General features: G+C 40.7%; 1 protein-coding gene across 18 annotated transcripts in view; it reads left to right on the plus strand.

The window, feature by feature from the left end:
* Positions 1–13,012, plus strand: part of RYR2 (ryanodine receptor 2) — a 253,156-nt gene that overhangs the window by 139,618 nt on the left and 100,526 nt on the right. For all 18 annotated transcript variants that reach the window (XM_081856307.1, XM_081856320.1, XM_081856322.1 and 15 more), the window contains 8 exons: positions 76–865; positions 1,535–1,735; positions 2,594–2,699; positions 4,282–4,425; positions 5,466–5,739; positions 6,082–6,196; positions 8,315–8,447; positions 9,071–9,174. In XM_081856307.1, the coding sequence (XP_081712433.1) occupies positions 76–865; positions 1,535–1,735; positions 2,594–2,699; positions 4,282–4,425; positions 5,466–5,739; positions 6,082–6,196; positions 8,315–8,447; positions 9,071–9,174 (1,867 nt within the window). The remainder of the gene's footprint in view (positions 1–75; positions 866–1,534; positions 1,736–2,593; positions 2,700–4,281; positions 4,426–5,465; positions 5,740–6,081; positions 6,197–8,314; positions 8,448–9,070; positions 9,175–13,012) is intronic.

Raw genomic sequence — 13,012 nt, forward strand, 5'->3', positions numbered from 1 at the left:
AGTGATTTTTATAAAAAATAACATTTCACTTTTCCTAGATTATTCCTAGTTATTATTAAACTTTATTTTCCACAGGTCTATAGACATTTTAGAATTGTCAGAACAAGAAGAATTGTTGAAATTCCACTACCATACTCTCAGACTGTACTCAGCTGTTTGTGCTCTTGGGAATAATCGAGTAGCGCATGCCATGTGCAGCCATGTGGATGAGTCTCAGCTTCTTTATGCAATTGAGAACAAGTATATGCCGGGCTTGTTACGTGCCGGCTATTATGATCTTCTAATTGACATTCACCTTAATACTTACGCTACTGCAAGGCTGATGATGAACAATGAATTTATTGTTCCCATGACAGATGAGACTAAGAGTATTACTCTGTTCCCTGATGAAAACAAAAAGCATGGCCTACCTGGCATAGGACTCAGCACTTCCCTACGGCCCAGAATGCAGTTTTCCTCTCCCAGTTTTGTAAGAATCAACAATGAGTGTTATCAGTACAGTCCTGAATTTCCTCTGGAAATATTGAAGACTAAAACCATAGAGATGCTGACGGAGGCAGTTCAAGAGGGCAGCCTCCATGTCAGAGATCCAGTAGGTGGGACTACAGAGTTTCTCTTTGTTCCTTTGATCAAGCTTTTTTACACTCTTCTCATAATGGGGATCTTCCATAATGGAGACCTGAAGCATATTTTGCAGCTGATTGAACCTAGTGTTTTTAAGGAAGATGTAGTCCATGAGGATGAGACTCGAGTAATAGCAAAAAAAGAATTAATTGCAGATGGACTAAATTTGGAGACAGGAGGAGAGAAGGTCCCAGAAGAAGGACTCCTTCAAATGAAACTTCCCGAGCCAGTGAAATTGCAGGTAATCATGAAATAATCTATCGTAATGACATCTGCTATGGCTGTTTTTTTTCACCCATCTACATTTCTCTATCCTCCATCCAGGCAGGCAAGAGGCATTATCACTTCAAGGACATCTACCATTCAGGCAAAGGCACTGGTAAGAGGTGTGGCCTGAGGATAGTCCAGAGGGCTAAGTAGAGAAGCCTGGAGGACTACTTTTGTTCCCTAGGCCTGAGTCTCTTACCTTCTGGATTGAAGGCAATCCATGGAGGAAAGTACTTCACACAAACAAGCAAACAAGTTTATATGAACAGAATGATTCAAAACAGAAATTATAGGTTTGTGCTGAGATATGTGAAGGCAAGAGGGTAGACCTTTTTTTAGTATTCAGAACGAGAGATAATAAAAACCTGAAATCAAAGACTTTGAAAAATCCCCCGAACAAAAAGGTGTTTGGGTTGTGTTAGAAAGTGTGGGGCTAACCCACAAAAACTCACAACTCAAAAAGAGAATTAGAAAAATAAGGGTGATGTGGATAAACTTACATATTACCACTACTGAAAGAAACGAGTGTTGTTTACCATGAGGTTGCCCGTCATTTGCATACATCTAACTCTTTAAAAAAAACCTAGTTGAATTTTAATAGTTTGTGTTTTGTAACGGTTTTCCCTTGTTCATTCTCTTTCAGATGTGTCTTTTACTTCAGTACCTTTGTGACTGTCAGATACGCCATCGGATAGAAGCCATTGTAGCATTTTCAGATGATTTTGTATTAAAACTTCAAGAGAATCAGCGTTTCCGATACAATGAGGTTATGCAGGCATTAAATATGTCTGCAGCACTGACAGCCAAGAAAACAAAGGAGTTTCGGTCTCCACCACAGGAACAGGTATAACATAAAATAGGAGGCAGCTTCTTATATTCAAGTTTTGTTCAAGGTTAGAATCAATTTGCATTGCATACTGCTTTTCCTGAACAATACATCATCAGATTTTTGGTAGATATAATAACAGAAGAATTGTTTTGGTTTTTCCAGCAAATGGCTGGATGCTAGGTGCTCTAAATCAGGTGATGACCTTCAGCTAGCACAATATATTGAAATATATTGTCTCCATACATCAAGGTTCCATTTAATTGTCATGGCTAAAGAGTCTAAGGGTGGTGTGTGGGTTAAACCACTGTGCTGCTTGGACTTGCCGATTGAAAGGTCAGTGGTTCGAATCCCCGCAACGGGGTGAGCGCCCATTGTTCAATTCCAGCTCCTGCCAACCTAGCAGTTCAAAAGCGCCTAGTGCAAGTAGATAAATGGGTACTGCTCTAGCAGGAAGGTAAATGGTGTTTCAGTGCGCTGCTTTGGTTTCGCCAGAAGCGGCTTAGTCATGGTGGCCACATGACCCGGAAAAACTGTCTGTGGAAGCGGACAAATGCCAGCTCCCTCGGCCTGTAAAGCAACATAAGTGCTGCAGCCCCAGAGTTGTTCACGACTGGACTTAATTGTCAGGGGTCTCTTTACCTTTACCTTTAAAGAGTCTAAAGGACGTCTGCTTGTGAAACAGGGATTCCTCCCCTCTTCCCTCCACCCCAAAGATTAGCTTAGAGCAGGGACTTCTTCTTATCAAAGAAGATAGGGAATATTAAGCTGCTATTGGAATGTATCAGTTTTATAGTAAAACGTTTCCTCCTATCTTATACATAACCTTGTAAACATATCTGAAATGTAATTATTAATTTGTATGTTTTTTCAAAGATTAATATGCTGCTGAATTTTAAGGATGATAAAAATGATTGCCCTTGTCCTGAAGAAATAAGGGATCACCTCTTGGATTTTCATGAAGATTTGATGGCACACTGTGGTAAATCTTAACTTTTTCTTGTTCTTATTCTTATTCTTGTTTTAATTTCTTAAACAAATAAAATAATTTCATCAATTTTATTAGAAAACTCAAAGATATATTAGAGAAATTACAAAGCCTTTGGGTCTGTATCAGTCTTCCTGTTTCCCAGTTTCCCCCTAAGCAGGCAACCTCATTCTAATAGTGTTGTGGTGACACATGGATCATTATGAGGTTTGGGCCCACCAATCTCATATTGGCTGCCATTTGAAGCATAAAAAAATTGCATAGGTTGTGTGGAAAATATAGCTTCCACGATAGTGGCAATCTGTAGTCTTGATTCATTGAACTTGGGCTACTAAAGTACTTATTTTCAGGCATGTAAAAGAACCAGTGTAGAAGCTGTGCAACACTGCAAATAAGTAAATGACAATCATGACAGGATAGTAAAAATCAGAGTGCTCAGGTTTTTTTACCTTGTAATGGCTGCATTATTGTTTGAAGCAAAATTGTGGCTTGATTTGTAGGTCATTAACAGTAAAGGTTTTTGCAGAACTGAGCAGACCTGGCACCATGTGGCATGTTGGGGCAAATCATGTGGCCTATGTCACTGGTGATGTTTGCAGGGACACCACTGTTGCCTGAGTACCCTTCTCCCTGCTTTAGTCTTCTCAGCAGCCACGGTGGCAGTGGCTATTTTTCTTTTTTCTAAATACAGTGGTACCTCAGTTTAAGAACAGCCCTGTTTACGAACAATTCGGTTTACGAACTTCGCAAAGCTGGAAGTAGTGTCCCGGTTTGCAAACTTTACCTCGGTCTAAGAACGGAATCCAAACGGTGAAAGGGCACTGGCGGCGGGAGGCCTCATTAGGGAAAGCGCACCTCAGTTTAAGAACGGTTTCGGTTTAAGAACGGACTTCTGGAACGGATTAAGTTTGTAAACCGAGGTACCACTGTACACTGGCATAGTGAGAGGGGGAGCTGTGGGGGCCATGGCCCAGGTGTGTTTTTTAAGGGGGCTCAACCAGGAGCCCACACACAGGCTCTCTTATTGGAACCTGGCTCTGGCACACGAGGGAGCTGCAGACAGCTTCCTTGTGCCCAGTGCCACCAGCCACAACTCCATTCCCAGGTCATGCCTGAGTTGGGAGTGGAGAGAGAGGAGTCGGTAGCAACTGCTGTGATGTCATGTGCAGCATGCAAGGCAGCCAGCTATGGCAGCTCTATGCTCGGGTGAAGTTTGACCTGGGGGTGGAGAGAGGCTGCGGCATATGTACTCCAGGTGAGGCACACCACAGCGGGCTCTCTCTGTGCCCCGCCCCACTTGGGGGTGCACTCTGCTCACACACACTGGGTGACCTGAGCTTACGTTCTGCCACTGAGATAATATGCTGGAAGTTTGGTTCTGATGCACTGTAGATAAAAATCATGGTTTCCATTTAGCTTTCAAGATGGACCTCCCACCCAGAGTAAAAGGGGGGCGTGGAGGGCAGGCAGCCTTCTTTTGCCCCCCCCCAAAGAGAGTATCTCTTCTAGATATCTAATAAACATTTGAATTTTTGACTTCTAGATATCTAATAAACATTTGAATTTTTACACCTAGGAATTCAGTTAGATGAAGATGGAATTCTGGATGGAAATAGTGATTTAACTCTTAAAGGTCGCTTGCTATATCTTGTGGAAAGAGTCACACACTTGAAGAAGAAACAAGCTGAGAAGCCCATTGATGATGATGCTAAAAAGCCATGTAAGTAAAGTAGCATGTGGATATAATAAAAAAACGCCATGATGATTTAATTGCATCAAGCAGAGTCTGATATGTTTGTCTGAATCTAACCATAACCTCTTTTTCTGTACAAGTTTCCATGAACACAAAAACTACCATCCTTTTTTCAATGAATGATAGCTACTGGGAAGGGGGGGGGTGGGATTTCCCCATGTGAATGTGTGCTAGAAGCTTCCTGAGCCTGTTTGGATATTTGTGCTTGTTTATGTGTCTTTCTTCTATTGTGGCATAGGGCTGGGCAGAAAAAAAGTGCATTCCTGAAAGCGTTTGTATGTGTCTGTGCCTGCTTTACAAAATAGTTCCATAAATTCCCCTTCCCTGTGATGCTGCCTGGTTCTCTGTGTTTCTTGTATGTTGTCAATGTGGAAGAAATGACGCTGGTTTGTTCTGCCCAGGCTGGCTCCCTCTGTGTCTGGGTCTGGCAGCATTCCAAAGAATGCTGGTAATGTATCTGACATGCTCACAGCATTTAGCATTTTTCCAAGCTGTGTGTGTTTTCCCCCAGACTGAGAATAATACATCAAATATAGTTGCCATTTTGCCAGTGTAATGGTGATGTTTATGCATTGTAACCGAAGTATAGGATTGCTCTACCCATTGATTGTTTCGCTTTCAACAAATAATTTTATTCAAACCAGAAATTATTCACAGCTTTCAATTATAAATAGGGAATTACCTTCTTGCTGTTGAATGTGGTTTTTTAAAAAACTTCAATGATATGTTTCCACAAATTAAAAAAAGATTTTTTTTTTGGCAAATGATTTATGAAAGCTTTAGTAGGTGAATATGATAGTAATACTTTAAAATCCAATGTCACTTCTGTCTTCCCATTACCTTTTAATAAGCTTAACTATGTATTATTGATTTAGTAAGAATATTCAGTAAAGGCATTTTTCTAAATTTCTAGTTCTGATACGTATAGCATATTATACACTTAACTAGCTGGAGCTGAAGGTGAAAAAGCATTGCTATATATTTGTCTTAATGCTTTCTACATTTAGCAACTCTCCAACAGCTGATCTCAGAGACCATGGTACGATGGGCTCAAGAATCAGTCATAGAAGACCCAGAGCTGGTGAGGGCCATGTTCGTTTTGCTACATCGCCAATATGATGGAGTTGGTGGCCTGGTTCGAGCCTTGCCAAAGACATACACTATAAATGGCGTATCTGTGGAAGATACAATCAGCTTACTTGCTTCTCTTGGTCAGATCCGGTCTCTCCTCAGTGTCAGAATGGGCAAGGAAGAAGAGAAGCTTATGATTCGTGGATTAGGGTAAAACCCTTTTTCTTTTCTCTTAATTTGTTTGATTAATCCTAGGTCTAATCAGTTATGGGGGGAAATGACTCTCATGAGCTTCCGTTTATTTTGAAGATATTCATACATTTTGAATGCGAAAAGACGAGCCACCACCATAGTGATTTCATGCAGCTTCTATCTATGACTGAATGCAGAGTGGCAGCCTGCATAATTTTTGCAGAGTATGCCCTAAAATTATTTCTCTTATATGACATGGTACTAAAGGGAAATAGTTAAAACAATTATTATTGTATTCTTATTTATTATTGTAAAGTGGTTGGTATATTTTTAAATATTTGATTTTTTTTTTCATCGTAGAGATATAATGAACAATAAAGTTTTTTACCAACATCCTAATCTTATGAGAGCATTAGGTATGCATGAGACTGTGATGGAGGTAATGGTGAACGTACTTGGAGGAGGAGAGTCAAAGGTAAGAAGACATTTTAAATATTGACTGTAATGCCAGATATAGACTGTGTACACACTATGCCTGTGTACACACTATTGCTGCTTTAATTAGACAGTTCTATCCAGTTCTGTCCAGATAGTCTCTTTATTACTTTCTTCATCTTCTTGTTGTTATCATATATTCCTTTCTTTGCGATCTCTGATAATCTTCACAAGCGGGTTGGAAACAAACATCCTCTGTGTGGGTTTTTCACTTCCAAAAATCATATCACATAGGGACAGACGCCATTCCACACTTCCGTAAATAATTTATCCTCGGTCTGTCCTTTAATTTTCCCAGGCTTGCCAAATATATCACAGAGGGCTCTGCCAGGTTTAGATCACATTCCAATCATCATTCACATTCCGGTGATCCTGGTCCTCCTCCCCTCGTCTTTATTAGACAAGCTTGTTTTAGTGAGATGCCATTTAAAGCTGCGTCATGTTTACCGATCCTCTCTTTTGATCAATAATTCACTCCACACAGTTCTTAAATTCCTGCTTGTGATTAATAACATGCAACGATCTTCTTCCTGAGTGGAGGGTTATTAATACTCACATAAGGCAAAGAAAATAAAAGTTTTTTCCTCCACCCCCCTCCGTTTCACTCCAAACATACCAGTCTCTTAATGGTGGTTCATCACTTGATTTATTTGTCCTGTCCGTCGCTCCGGTCACAGAGATCCATTAATCAGCAGTCTTATCTCCTGTACTTCGCTTAATGTATGTCTTTAGCTTCTTTCCAATTATATGTTTCCAATTATATTTTCGAGCTAAAGCGAACCCGGGCGCTGGTTGGAGACAGCGTCAGGAAGAGCCGACTTCACCGAGGGCTCGTGCCAAGTGTCCGGCACCCCCTTCTTTCGATTCCGGGGGTGCATTATGGACACCACTGGCAAGGCAGTCCCCCCCATCTCCTTGGGGGGTCGAGAAGGCTGCATACTTCCCATAGCAGCCTCTTAATTACCTCGTGTGGGTCAGAGAGATGTTATTGTCGGCCATCTTGCAATGTGCCACCTGGTGGCCCCCCCGGGCTACATTCTTTTAATGGAATGTGCATTCCCTTCCAGACTGGAAGGAAATCCATTGTGAATAGGCAACATCCATACTCAAGATACGTATCTCAATTTATACCTTCATTTCTTTGCTCTACCAGGTAGTGAGCACATGGTTCTCCTTAGCTTGGTATGTTTTGGAAGCAGAAATTGGTGAATGGAGAGGAAGGCTGAAAGCATCCTCCTCTGTATCGGCCTCTTTCTCTTCCCCCATATGCATTGGATACCGCCCTTAAGAATTTATTTGGAAAAAAACACCATGCCCCTTTTTGCTATAAAGATAGACATAAAAACTATTCTTTGTGGTTCTGTGTCTAATTTAATTTTAATTAAATTTAAAAATGAGTGTGGTGCTATATATTCTTACTGATACAATAAAGTTCATAGGTACTGGTTTAATCTTGACTGCATATGAAATTCAAAGACAAGCAAGATAGAAAGAGCTTTAAGTGTGCTAGCAGGGGTCAGCAACCCTTTTCAGCTGTGGGCCGGTCCACCGTCCCTCAGACCATGTGGTGGGCCAGACTATATTTTGGAAAAAAAATATGAACGAAGTCCTATGCCCCACAAATAATCCAGAGATGCATTTTAAATAAAAGCACACATTATACTCATGTAAAAACATGCTGATTCCTGGACCGTCCATGGGCTGGATTGAGAAGGCGATTGGGCCGCATCTGGCTCACAGGCCTTAGTTTGCCTACCCGTAGTATATAATGATCCTCAAAATATTAATTTGAAGGGAAATTAAGATGAGCTCATGGATTTAAATCAAATTAAGCTAAATTATTTTTGTTGCATTTTGATTTCTGCAGATGGCCTCCACTTCAGAATAGATTAGAAATGTGTAGTGTTCCAAATGCTTGTTTGGAAGATGTGCAGAAGAAATAACTTGCAGGGCCATGTTTTGTAAAATAAGGAATTTTTGGTAGCTGCAAAAATTCACAAAACACATCAAAAATATTAAAATGCATAGGTTTTTTTTGGTGTGTGTTTTTTTTTTTTGCAAACTGTTCTGTTTTTCTAACATAGTATTGTTTGTCTAGGAAATCACCTTTCCTAAGATGGTGGCAAATTGCTGTCGTTTTCTATGTTATTTTTGCCGCATCAGCAGGCAGAATCAAAAGGCTATGTTTGATCATCTTAGCTATCTTTTGGAAAACAGCAGTGTTGGGCTTGGTAAGTATTCTAAAGAGCCTTCTGTCCCTTCAATTCACAACCCATATATTCTGTTGCTGTCTAAGAAGTCTTTGGAGTCCACAGGTTGTGGATTGCACCTTTGTTCAAAGCCCCAGCATGTTAGTGGCTTTGCGTTCACTACCACAGTAGTTGTACAGAACAGCCTGCCCAGAGCAGATTTTTCTATACTGGACGAGTGAAGCAAAGTGTTTTCTTATGATACTGTTACTAAATTATATTAAAAGCTGTAATGACATTGACTGAACAAAAAGTACATAGGTTCATTTTTAAAATTAAGAACCTCACCTATAACATGAAACCTGTGTCTTTTGGGTAGTAATTTTGCTTAGCTGTGATATTTATTTGTAAGTCACGCTACTTCTATACATTTTATATACTAGGGTTGCCATATTTCAAACAGTGGAAATCCGGGCAGAAAAGTTGTTGAGTTTGCCCAAAGTTGTTGCGAAAAGAAAATTGCTTTCCAGATTTTCCCAGACATTTGGGCAATTTCCATCTGGACACTGCTGACGAATACAGTATTCCAGACATGTCTGGGAAATTCCGGACATATGGCAAACCTATTATATACATTAAACATTTCTGAAATGTTCTCTTAACAGCATCCCCTTCTATGCGTGGATCAACTCCTTTGGATGTTGCAGCAGCATCTGTAATGGATAATAATGAGCTTGCACTAGCTTTGCGGGAACCTGATCTAGAAAAGGTAAACCAGCTTCTGAATAGCTAACTATATTTTTATATATATGTATCTTGCATATCTTCGTAAGCATCTGTTTACTAATGAAATACAGTAGTAGCCATCTAAATGCCACAGCACAAGGATACAGAACCTATCAGCATCCAGATGTTGCTGGTCTGCAGTTCTCATTATCCCAGACCATTGGTGCTGCTTGCTGGGGCTGATGGGAGTTGGAATCCAAAATCTGAAGACTCTCTCAGGTACCCTTCCCTGTCATAAGATTTCCACATCCATGTTGCTTACCATAGGATTATAATCTCCTATAAGACTTGCAACCCTCTCTACCTCCCAGCAACTGAACAGCTGACTGTCATCAACAGCAGCATGATTCTGTGATCCCAAGATTCACTCAGCAACTGTTAATGGCATTGATCTGCTTTGGAAGAGTCCCACTGGATCAGAGCAAAAGCCTGCTTGGTCCAGCTTCCTGTTCTTACAGTGACCAACCAGTTGCCTCTAGGAAGCCCACAAGTAGTTCATGAACACTCTTCTCCTACTTGTGTCTTCAAATGCCTCTGATACCAGAGCTAAAAAATAGCTGCCATGACTAATAGCCATTGACTAGTAAAAAATTGGACCTGGGTATTCATAGTGCTGCAGGATGTGGCCCCATCCTACAGGATCTATGTGGAAATCTATTTCCATCTCTGAGTTGCTGTTTCTTGATCAGCAGCTATCTTACATGACCCTATTTTAAATGTGTGGAGGTATGTACACATTTTCAAACTAGATTTTGATTTTTAGTTTAATTACAGAGGAACACGACCTGAGTGGAAAAGCAGATCTGTGAATAATCAGCATGAATAAATAAGCTTGTGGTAATCATCTTTAAAAGAGTAGAGAAGTGAAGTGTTCTCTGGGAAAATCAATGAATAGATCACTGATGCAGGAGAAAAATCAACGCTGCACAAATTTTACATAATTGGGAGAAGTTCAAAGGAAGTTCAGCATGTTGACATTTCTTTGAATTCAGTGGAGCTTCAGTATGCTCCCCCCCCCCAGTGCACCCCATTCATTAATTTGTGCCAGCAGCTTATCAGACAGTCACATGATGTTAAGGTCTCACGTTTGTCTAGATTTTTCACTAGATCATAGAATTGTAGAGTTGGAAGAGACCTTGAGGGTCACATAGTCCAACCCCCTGCAATAATAATAATAATAATAATAATATTAATAATAATAATAATAATAATAATTTATTAATTTATTAATTATTCCAACGAAATAATTCAACAAAACACTAAAACACTAAAATACAATAACCTATTAAACATTAAAAGCTTCCCTAAACAGGGCTGCCTTCACATGTCTTCTAAAAGTTTGGTAGTTATTTTTCTCTTTGACATCTGGTGGGAGGGTGTTCCACAGGGTGGGTGCCACTACTGAGAAGGCTCTCTGCCTGGTTCCCTGTAACTTGGCTTCTCGTAGCAAGGGAACCGCCAGAAGGCCCTCGGCGCTGGACCTCAGTGTCCGGGCAGAACAATGCAGGAATCTCAATAGAAGTATCCATGACAGATGGCCATCTGCTTAAAAACCTCCAATGAAAGAATGTCCATAACCTCCTGAGCAAGTTTGTTTCACTGTCAAACAGCTCTGTCAGAATGTTTTTCCTGATGTTTCATCAGATTCTCCTTTCTTGTAACTTGGGTCCTACCCTCCATAGCAGGAGAAAACAAGCTTCACCTTTCACGTGGCAGTCCTTGAGATACGGTGTTTGAAGATGGCTATCAAATCTCTTCTCAGTCTCCTCAACCGTTCTTCATAATGCTTGGTTTCTAGAGCCTTTATCAGCTTGGTTGCCCTCCTCTGCACACATTTCAGCTTGTCAATATCCTTCTTAAATTGTGGAACCCAGAACTAGACACAGTATTACAGGTGTGGTCTGACCAAGGCAGAAGAGATCAGGACGGCGACTTCCCTTCATTTGGACACTATACTTCTTGTTGATGCAGCCTAGAATAGCATTACAGATAGGTAGCCGTGTTGGTCTGCCATAGTCAAAACAAAAAAATTCCTTCCAGTAGCACCTTAAAGACCAACTAAGTCAGTTCTTGGTATGAGCTTTCGTGTGCATGCACACTTCTTCAGATACACTGAAACAGAAGTTTCCAGACCTTTCTATATAGTGAGAAGGTGGGGAGGGGTATTACTCAGAAGGGTGGTAGGAATGGGTGATTGGCAGATAGCTGTGATGAGCCTGTTGACGACTCTTAACGACTGCAATAGGTCTTACAGGAGGAAGCAAGGGGTGAAAAGGTGAAAAATGGCTTTGTCATGTATAATGAGATAAGAATCCAAGGTCTTTGTTCAGGCCAGGTTTTTCCATTGTTTTAAGTTTGGTGATAAGTTGTAATTCAGCAGCTTCTCTTTCCAGTCTATTTCTGAAATTCCTTTGTAGTAAAACAGCTACTTTGAGATCTTGTATAGAATGTCCTGGGAGATTGAAGTGTTCTCCTACTGGTTTCTCTGTCTTGTGATTCCTGATGTCCGATTTATGTCCGTTTATTCTTTGGCGTAAGGTCTGGCCTGTTTGTCCAATATAGAGAGCTGAAGGACACTGTTGGCATTTTATGGCATACACAATGTTAGACGATGAGCAATTAAATAGTCCCGAAATGGTATGTGTGATGTTGTTGGGGCCAGTAATGGTGTTGTCCGGGTGTATGTGGCAGCAAAGTTGGCATCTGGGTTTATTACAGGCTCTGGTGCCAGTGTCTGTGTTAGGTCTGGTTGTAGTATTATTGTGGGTTAGGAGTTGTTTAAGACTGGGTGGCTGTCTGTAGGCAATGAAAGGTCTTCCTCCCAGAGCTTGAGAAAGAGAACTGTCATTGTCCAGGAGAGGTTGTAGATCTCTGATGATGCGTTGTACTGTTTTAACTTGGGAGCTGTATGTGATGACTAGAGGTGTTCTGTTATTTTCTTTTTTGGGTCTGTCTTGCAGCAAGTTCTCTCTGGGTATCAGTCTGGCTCTGTTGATCTGTTGTCTAACTTCATCTGTTGGGTATTTTAGTTCTAAAGTATTTTAGAACTAAAATACCCAACAGATGAAGTTAGACAACAGATCAACAGAGCCAGACTGATACCCAGAGAGAACTTGCTGCAAGACAGACCCAAAAAAGAAAATAACAGAACACCTCTAGTCATCACATACAGCTCCCAAGTTAAAACAGTACAACGCATCATCAGAGATCTACAACCTCTCCTGGACAATGACAGTTCTCTTTCTCAAGCTCTGGGAGGAAGACCTTTCATTGCCTACAGACAGCCACCCAGTCTTAAACAACTCCTAACCCACAATAATACTACAACCAGACCTAACACAGACACTGGCACCAGAGCCTGTAATAAACCCAGATGCCAACTTTGCTGCCACATACACCCGGACAACACCATTACTGGCCCCAACAACATCACACATACCATTTCGGGACTATTTAATTGCTCATCGTCTAACATTGTGTATGCCATAAAATGCCAACAGTGTCCTTCAGCTCTCTATATTGGACAAACAGGCCAGACCTTACGCCAAAGAATAAACGGACATAAATCGGACATCAGGAATCACAAGACAGAGAAACCAGTAGGAGAACACTTCAATCTCCCAGGACATTCTATACAAGATCTCAAAGTAGCTGTTTTACTACAAAGGAATTTCAGAAATAGACTGGAAAGAGAAGCTGCTGAATTACAACTTATCACCAAACTTAAAACAATGGAAAAACCTGGCCTGAACAAAGACCTTGGATTCTTATCTCATTATACATGACAAAGCCATTTTTCACCTTTTCACCCCTTGCTTCCT

Source organism: Podarcis erhardii (assembly GCF_964252035.2).
Source record: "Podarcis erhardii genome assembly, chromosome: 3".
In the NCBI taxonomy this organism is placed as follows: Eukaryota; Metazoa; Chordata; class Lepidosauria; order Squamata; family Lacertidae; genus Podarcis; species Podarcis erhardii.